The 8,634-nt window shown below is 61.1% G+C and overlaps 1 protein-coding gene across 2 annotated transcripts; it reads right to left on the bottom strand.

Moving 5' to 3' along the window:
• Positions 1 to 1,885: 1,885 nt before the first annotated feature.
• On the bottom strand, positions 1,886 to 7,838 carry NR4A2 (nuclear receptor subfamily 4 group A member 2). 2 transcript variants are annotated; one of them, XM_066323221.1, is made up of 7 exons: positions 7,622 to 7,838; positions 6,633 to 7,498; positions 5,660 to 5,789; positions 5,420 to 5,583; positions 4,171 to 4,373; positions 3,566 to 3,744; positions 1,886 to 3,486 (listed from the first exon to the last, which is right to left on the bottom strand). In XM_066323221.1, the coding sequence occupies exons 2-7, from the start codon at positions 7,494 to 7,496 to the stop codon at positions 3,230 to 3,232; spliced, it is 1,797 nt and encodes a 598-aa protein (XP_066179318.1). In that variant the 5' UTR covers positions 7,497 to 7,498; positions 7,622 to 7,838; the 3' UTR covers positions 1,886 to 3,229. The 2 variants fall into 2 exon arrangements, with proteins under 2 accessions (XP_066179318.1, XP_066179319.1); XM_066323222.1 differs by having other exon boundaries at positions 5,495 to 5,583; positions 7,622 to 7,837.
• Between the last annotated feature and the right edge of the window lie 796 nt (positions 7,839 to 8,634).

Raw genomic sequence — 8,634 nt, forward strand, 5'->3', positions numbered from 1 at the left:
GGGACAGGGGAAAGCCGGGACAGGTGTGAAATGACCGCCTGGGGAGCGTAAATCCTGCTGTCCCCGGGGACAGAGGGTTAAAGCTGTTAGAAAAGTTCCTGCAGAAGGATGGAAGCGGTGGGAGCAGACGATTTCTGGGAAGAATTGGGGGATGTTTAGAGGAGGATCGAGTTGTTAAATTCTTTCTATAGACAGGATTTTGTTTTTCTTTTACATTTTAAACCTCTTCTCTAGCACAGACATTTCCATTGCCGTGTTCATTGACGCACATTTAGGGAATGTCTGTATTCTCCCTGTTTATTCAGGGGATATTCCGTGTGCGCTGGTTAGGTTAAAGCCACAACTGCTGCAGCCCCGTGCCCGTGGCAACCCCGAACTCAAGGTGAGTTCGGCAGCGCCCGCCTCTGCCCCGGCCCCGCTCCTCGCCCCGCCGCGGCACCGACTTTTATTCCTTCTTACAACTCTTATTTTGCCATTTCTTTCTCCTGACCGTGCCTCAAAGCCCCTTCCCCGACAACCCGAGCGCTCGGGGCTCGCCCGCACCGGCGGCTGCAGAGCCGCGGATCGCAGAGCCCCGGCAAACCGGGCTGGGGATGCGGCACCGGGATGGGATGGGACACCGGGATGGGATGGGACACCGGGATGGGATGGGACACCGGGCTGGGGATGCGGCACCGGGATGGGATGGGACACCGGGACGGGGATGGGACACCGGGATGGGATGAGACATCGGGACGGGGATGAGGCATCGGGACGGGATGAGACATCGGGACTGGGATGCGACACCGGGACGGGGATGCGGCACAAGGATGGGAGTGCGGCACCGGGACGGGGATACAGGCACCGGGACGGGGATGCAGCACCGGGACGGGGATGCAGCAGAGGGACGGGGATGCAGCACCGGGACGGGGATGCGGCACTGGGACGGGGATGCAGCAGAGGGACGCTCCCCGCCGGCTGCGGGGCGAGGCTGCCGCTCACTCTGTCCGTGGGGTTTTGGGCACCGCTGGCACAGAGGAGTCAAACCGACCCCGGCCGTGGCCTCCCCCACCCTCCCACGGGCGATGTGTTTTCTCCCCGAGGCGAGAGGCTGAAGTTCCATCCCCGCCGGACGAACCGGCGGAGTTTGGGTTCCGCGCGGGTCCCCGAGAGCGCATCCCGGACCGGGACCGGCGGGGCCCCGGGCACGGAGCCGGTGTCCCGAGGGCGGTGCCGGTGTCCCGGGCACGGAGCCGGTGCTCAGAGCGGGGTGCCCGGGGCACGGAGCCGGTGCACTGGGCTCGGTGCCGGTGCTCAGAGCGGGGTGCCCGGGCACGGAGCCGGTATCCCAGGCGCGATGCCGGTGCCCCGGGGCTCCGAGAGGCGCTCCCGACCTAGCGCCGGCAGCAGCCCGGGGCTCTGGGGCAGCACACCCCGGCACCCCGCACACCCCGCCGAGCCCCGCGCTGCCCGTCGTGCCCCCCGAGCCCGTCCGCCGCCGCGGGGACAGCTTTGGGAATTAAAGCCCTCCGCTAAAGGTGTTTTCCTGCGGAATTCGCCCACCCGCCGAAGGGATGCGCCTGAGGAAACGCCGGCGCGGGAGGAGCGATGGATGGAGGGATGGATGGATGGAAGGATGGATGGATGGAGGGAAGGATGAGGGATGGATGGCGCAGGACGGGGCTCCTCCCGCGGGGTCTGCGTGCGGCGGGGACCGAGCGTGGCGCAAGCCGGGAAAGGACCAACCTCCGAGCCGCGGTTTTTCCTCCTCTTCCTCCCGCGGAGGCGGCGGCAGGGAGCGGGAGCGGCCCCGGCCATCGGCCACGGGCAGAGGCTTTTGTCCCCTGGCTGCGGCGGGGGCTGGCGGAGCGGCTTCGCACTTCGGCAGAAAGGAGACGAAATTCGATTCGTTTACATGTTTTATTGTTGTAAACATTAAAATTGTCTTTCTCAAAGAAAGAGTTCTCGGGAGAAAAATAATAATAATAATAATAATTATAATTATAATAATCCGCGTTTCTAACCGTCGTACACCATATTAAAAAAAGGCAGCGACTTTCCCGTGTGCCAAACCGGGGTATACAAAGAAAAATACTACAGAATATGGCAATATTAAAAAATATTACTCGAACATAAAAGAATATATTAACCGACAATTTTTAGACATTAAAAAAAAACCAAAACGAACGGAACAAAACAAACCAAAAATTCAAAGTGCTCAGTAATTTCCAGGGAGTTATGTATAGTATAAGCACTCTGGAAACAGTCAAAAGCTGCTGCATGCAAGATCTGTTTAGCTTTAGACAACAAAATAATCAAGATATAAACTTCTTCTTTAATCAACATCAACAGTACATACAACACTTACAAACAAGGGGTGTCGGGCGCTGTTTACAAACACTATGTGTCCCTTTGGGGGGAATTCCGGGGGGTAACACTTGTGCCCACCTATTTTACAGTTGAGAAAATGTTCGAAGCTTAGATAACTACCAGTCTTTATAAAAGCTACCAGACTACATAGTGTCTGAAATACTATTTATAGAATATAGACATTACTGAAATAGCAAGTGCCTATAACATGGTCACCCTGGAATCGTCATGCTTCCCTGGTATGGACAGATTGGGTTTCCTTTTTTTTTTTTTTTTTTCAATTCTCCTTTTTTTTTAATAATTCTTTTTTTTTTCCAAACGCATTTAGCTTTTATTTCTGATTTTTTTTTTTTTTAGAATCGTTTCCCATATTTCATCATAAATAGGCACAGAATAATTTTTTTTTTTTTTTTCTGAAGAGCCAAACCACATCTGATAAATTTACAAGCCTTCGCCTTCATTAATGCCACGCCAGCCCCGCACTGTTTGGGGTTTGGGTATATTACAGCTTTCCTTTACAGCAGAAAACTTTAGTCTTTAGGAGGGTGAGACTCGTGGGTCACCTCAGCGCTCGGTTTGTCCCCGAGGCCACGCGCCCGGCCTTGTCTTTCGCACCAGAAGTCCTTAATAATAAACTCATCTAGAAGCCGATAATAAAAAGTTTATACCATGGTGTTTGTGTAGTCCATGAGCCGCATCCGTGATGCCCCAGAGCCAAAACGCCCATCGCGTTTCTGCCTGCAGGAGTTTGCAGCGCTGGCTGGGTGGGAGCTGGCACCCAGGGCTGCTGGTCCCAGGGGTGCCGCTCTGGGCCCAGACCAGCTCCCCTTCAGGCAGCCGGAGCTTCTCCTCGGGTCAGCGGAAGAGCGCGGGAAGAGTCTTAAAAAGGTAAAGTGTCCAGGAAAAGTTTGTCGATTATTGCTGGCGGTGGCACCAAATCCTCCAGTTTCAGGTAGAAAATGCGCTGCAGGCCCTGCGTGCAAAGCGTGCGGAGTTCGGGGAGCTTCCCCAAGAGTTTGGACAAATAGTTGGGGCGATTCAGCCCCCCGTTATTGAAAGTCACGTGGTCTTTGAGGCAATTTACAATCTTGTTCTGGAGCTCTTCCACCCTCTTGGGCTCCTTCAGGCCGTGCCTCTCTGCGGAGAGAAGGGAGCGGGAGGTTACGGAGCTGCCGGGGCAGAGGCGGGCGCGGCGGCGGCAGCAGGGGACACTCACCCGTCACCATGGCCAGCGCGGCGATGCACGAGAAGGCAGAGATGTCGATGTTCATGTTTTGCAAGTTGGAGGAAAACTCCACGATGGAATCGATCCACTCGCCGAAGCCACGGACGCACTGCAACCGGTGCAGGACCACCCCGTTGCAGAAGATCAGCTTCCCCTCCACGGGGTTGGACCTGGAAGGAAGGGGACAACCCCAGAATGAACTGATGGATGGATGGATGAGAGAGGGAGGAAAATCAGACAGAAAAGAGAAAAACGGAGGAAAAGAAAGAAAAAAAAAAGACAAAAGAGATAAGAGGATGACAAGAGAAAAGAAAGAGAGAATGAGCGATAGAAAGAAAGCAAGAAAGACAGGGAAGGAGAGAAAGATAAAACAGAGGAGAGGGAATGAAAGAGAAAAAAAGAACAAGAGAGAACAGGAAATAAATAAATAAAAGAAAAAGATAATAAGAAAGGCGATGATGGGGGAGAAAATCTAAACAACTAATTACTTGAGGAGCAATAAATGAAGGATTTAAGAGGCACCTAATTACCGAGGAGTTAATAAAACGCCGAGCAGCGGACCCTGAAAGGGTCTGATTCCCCCGCCCCGCGCTCACCTGTACGCCAGCCGCAGCACGAAGAGCTCCAGGAAGGCGGACTCGAAGAGCAGGTCCTGGTCCGTTTTGGGGAGGTCAGTGAAGCCGGGGATTTTTTCCGCCCACCCTCGGATGATCTCCATGGAGCCGGTCAGGAGATCATAGAACTGCTGGATGTGCTGGGTGTCGTCACCGCTCAGCTGGTAGTCGGGGTTAGCCTGGAACTGGAAATTCATTTTAAAAAGCACTTAATGAGGTTCTCTAAAGTCTATAACCCGTGAAATTGCTCACCCCGTCCCCGGCCGGGGAGCGGGCTGGGATAACAATTAAAGCTCTCTCTGACCGGCGAGGAAATTAGATGTTCCGGGGCAATTAATTCGATTAGGAACGGCGCTCCGAGGCCGCCGCTCTCCGTGCGCGGGGGGCCCGATCCCGGGGCGGCGCCGGCGGGGCCGAGCCGAGCCCAGCTCCCGGTCCCGGGGGGCCGAGCCGAGCCCAGCTCCCGGTCCGGGCAGGGCTGGAGCCGAGCCCCCGGGCAGGGCCGGAGCCGAGCCCCCGGGCAGGGCCGGAGCCGAGCCCCCGGGCAGGGCCGGAGCCGAGCCCCCGGGCAGGGCCGGAGCCGAGCCCCCGGGCAGGGCTGAGCCGAGCCCCCGGGCAGGGCTGAGCCGAGCCCCCGGTCCCGGGCAGGGCTGGAGCCGAGCCCCCGGTCCCGGGCAGGGCCGGAGCCGAGCCCCCGGGCAGGGCTGGAGCCGAGCCCCCGGTCCCGGGCGGGGCTGAGCCGAGCCCCCGGGCAGGGCCGGAGCCGAGCCCCCGGGCAGGGCTGGAGCCGAGCCCCCGGTCCCGGGCAGGGCCGGAGCCGAGCCCCCGGTCCCGGGCAGGGCCGGAGCCGAGCCCCCGGGCAGGGCCGGAGCCGAGCCCCCGGGCAGGGCTGGAGCCGAGCCCCCGGGCAGGGCTGGAGCCGAGCCCCCGGGCAGGGCTGGAGCCGAGCCCCCGGGCAGGGCTGGAGCCGAGCCCCCGGGCAGGGCTGAGCCGAGCCCCCGGGCAGGGCCGGAGCCGAGCCGAGCCCCCGGGCAGGGCTGAGCCGAGCCCCCGGGCAGGGCTGGAGCCGAGCCCCCGGGCAGGGCTGGAGCCGAGCCGAGCCCCCGGTCCGGGCCGGAGCCGAGCCCAGCCCCCGGCGGCCCCGCTGTCCCCCCGCAGCGGCCCCGGGCCGGCGCTCTCCCCTCCCCGGGCGGCGGCGGCGGGGTCCCTCCGCGAGCTCGGTGCCGCTTACCCGGGAATAGTCCAGGCTGGTCATAGCCGGGTTGGAGTCGACATGGGCTCTCACCAGCGCACTGATCAGACTCACCGGGGGAGAGGGGGGAGAGGGCTCCTGGGGGCTCTTCGGTTTGGACGGCAAGCGGCCCCGGCGGCCTTTTAGGCTGTCTGTGCGCACCACTGCGGGAGAGAGCGGCGGTGAGGCCGGCGCGGCCCCGCGGGGCACGGCCGGACCCGCGGCCGCTCGGACACTCACCCTCCTTGACCATGCCGACGGCCAGGCACTTCTGGAAGCGGCAGTACTGGCAGCGGTTCCGGCGGCGCTTGTCCACCGGGCAGTTCTTGTTGGCCAGACACACGTACTTGGCGTTCTTCTGCACCGTGCGCTGCGGGCCGGAGGGACGGGAGCGCTCAGCGCCGCGCCTCCTTCTCCCCTCCATCGCCTCTTCCCTTCCCTCCCCTTTAGCTTATTTGCCGGGTTTTCCGCTTTGTTTCCTTCCGCTTCTCCCTTCGTTTTCTGCTCTTGCTTTCATTTCCTCTCCCCCCCCCCTTTATTTTCTTTTCTTTTTTTTATCTTTTCTTCTCCTCTTTTTTTTTTACCTTTATATCCCTTCCCTTTCCCCCCCCTTTAATCTCTTCTCCCTTTTGATATTTTAATTTTTTCTTTTCTATTATTTCCTTTTCCCCTTCTCTTCTTCTGCCTTTAAAGAATTATTTTCTTTGCCCTTTATTTCCTTTTTTCCTTTCTCCTCTTTATTTCCTTTTCTCCTTTATTTAGTTTCCTTTTTCCCTTATATTTCCTTTCCTCCCTCCTTTTATTTTTTTCCTTCCTCCCTTCTTTTTTTTTTTTTCTCTCTTTTTTTTTTTTTCTTTCTTTCCCAGGGCATTTAACAGGAGAAAATTGACAGCGTTAACATCCGAGCTAACCTCGCAGCTCCTAGCCGTGCTTTATATGCCGAGAGGAGGCAAAGAGACGCTCGGTAAATACAAATCCGTGGGCATTCATATTATTTACATTCCTTGGAGACCTCCTCTATTTAAAACGATAAGATTATTCAATCAGGATGGTGAAATAAAGAGATCACTTAATTTTACCGCAGGGAATTCCGTTCCACACGGTTTAGCTCGGCCGCGGCTCTCTGTCCTAACCCATTTCCATCCGGGGGCGGCTCGGCCCCGCGGGCTCCCCGCTGACCCCGCAGCCCCCGCGGAGCCCCGGCCCCGCTCACCTTGAAGAAGCCCTTGCAGCCCTCGCAGGTGCGCACGCCGTAGTGCTGGCAGGCCGCGTTGTCCCCGCACACGGCGCACAGCCCCTCGTTGGACGGCGAGCCCCGGGACGGCGGCGAGGGCACCTGGCTGTCCAGGAGCTGCGGAGCGTGGCCCAGCTGCAGCCCGGGGAAGGCCATGGACGGCTGCTTGCGGATGGGGTTGGGCACGGCGAAGGCCTGCCCGTCCACGCCGTGGTGCGGCCCGGAGGGCTCCGCGTTCATGGGGACGTGCAGCGGGCCGTCGAAGCGCATCTGGCAGCTGGAGACGGGCGTGCCGGGCGGAGACTGCTTGAAGGAGAACAGGGACAGGCGGGACACGGGAGTTTTGCGCTGCTCGATCATGTGCGTGGTGGCCACGTAGTTGGGGTGGAAGTTGTGCAGGGAGCCGGGGTCGTCCCACACGGGGCCGTGCTGCACCTGGAAGCCGGGCGTGGAGGGGGTCGGGGGCGACGAGGGCTTGTAGTAGACGGAGCCCGAGTGGGACATCATCTCCTCGGACTGCGGGGGCAGGTGGCCGTGCTGCTGGTAGCCGTGCATCTGAATGTCTTCCACCTTAATGGAGGACTGCTGTCCCGACAGGGGCATTTGGTACAAGCAGGGGGGCTTCACGTCGTAGCTCGTGTTGTAGTTGTCCATAAAGGTACTGAAGCTGGGGAGAGAAGTGGTGGCGGTGATTTCGGTGTTGGTGAGGTCCATGCTAAACTTGACGAACTCCGGAGTTAGGAAATCGGAGCTGTATTCTCCCGAGGAGTGGTAGCTGTAGCTCTGGGAGGCCGGGCTGGCTCCTTGAGGCGAGGACCCATACTGAGCCTGAACACAGGGCATGGCTGCAAACGAAACAGCGTCAGGTAGACTCGGCCCGCGCCGGGCACCGGCGGCTGCGGGGCCGAGCGCCGGGCCCCCCGTGCCCCGCCGGGGCTGCCGGGGCCGCGGGGACGGAGCGCACCAACCTTCAGCCGAGGGAGCGGCGTTTTCGGGGCAGCCGAGGGCGGACAGCGTCGGAGCGCGGCGGGGAGCGAGGTGTCCGCGGGTTCAGAGCTCGGCGGCGGCTCCAGCCTGCCCGGCGCGACGGCTGCGGGAGACACACGGAGCCGCCGGTGAGCGGACGGACACACCGACACACGGACCCGCCGGTGAGCGGACGGACACACCGACACACCGACACACCGACACACGGAGCCGCCGGTGAACGGACGGACACACCGACACACCGACACACGGACCCGCCGGTGAGCGGACGGACACACCGAGACACGGACCCGCCGGTGAGCGGACGGACACACCGAGACACGGACCCGCCGGTGAGCGGACGGACACACCGAGACACGGACCCGCCGGTGAGCGGACGGACACACCGAGACACGGACCCGCCGGTGAGCGGACGGACACACCGACACACGGACCCGCCGGTGAGCGGACGGACACACCGAGACACGGACCCGCCGGTGAGCGGACGGACACACCGACACACGGACCCGCCGGTGAGCGGACGGACACACGGACAGACGGATCCGCCGGTGAGCGGACGGACGCAGCGACACGCGGACCCGCCGATCGGGCAGCAGGGGCGGGGGACTGGCAGACAAACCCGCCGGTGCGGGGACAGACACACGGACCCAGGGTGGGGAACTGACACGCGGAGCCGCCGGTGGAGGGACAGACACACGGAGCCGCCGGCTCTGGGGAGCCCCACCTGCGGAGCCCGCGGGCAGCGGGAGCGGTGCCGGGGCGGCCCGCGCCCCTCGAGGAGCAGGTTTGGGCTGGGCTGGGGTTACTCTCTCGGTAACCGGGCAGAGGCTCCCCGCGGGCGGGCTGTCACCGGTACCGGCTGTCAGGCTCCCTTCGGGAAAGCCGCGGCGCGTCCCCAGGGAGAGCGGGCGAGGCGCGGGGCTCCCGGCGCGGCGGTGCCGGTACCGGAGCGGGGCGCGGGTGACGGGCAGCCCGGGCGGAGCCGGCTCGGCGC

Source organism: Sylvia atricapilla, chromosome 7 (assembly GCF_009819655.1).
Source record: "Sylvia atricapilla isolate bSylAtr1 chromosome 7, bSylAtr1.pri, whole genome shotgun sequence".
Lineage (NCBI taxonomy): Eukaryota > Metazoa > Chordata > Aves > Passeriformes > Sylviidae > Sylvia > Sylvia atricapilla.

Excerpts from the sequence above, each read along its gene's own strand:
- NR4A2 (XM_066323221.1), bottom strand. The coding sequence starts at position 7,496 with ATGCCCTGTGTTCAGGCTCAGTATGGGTCCTCGCCTCAAGGAGCCAGC. Across the intron at positions 5,584-5,659 it reads CGTCGGCATGGTCAAGGAGG|TGGTGCGCACAGACAGCCTA; the intron begins GTGAGTGTCCGA and ends TCTCTCCCGCAG. Across the intron at positions 4,374-5,419 it reads CCAGCCTGGACTATTCCCGG|TTCCAGGCTAACCCCGACTA; the intron begins GTAAGCGGCACC and ends ATGAATTTCCAG.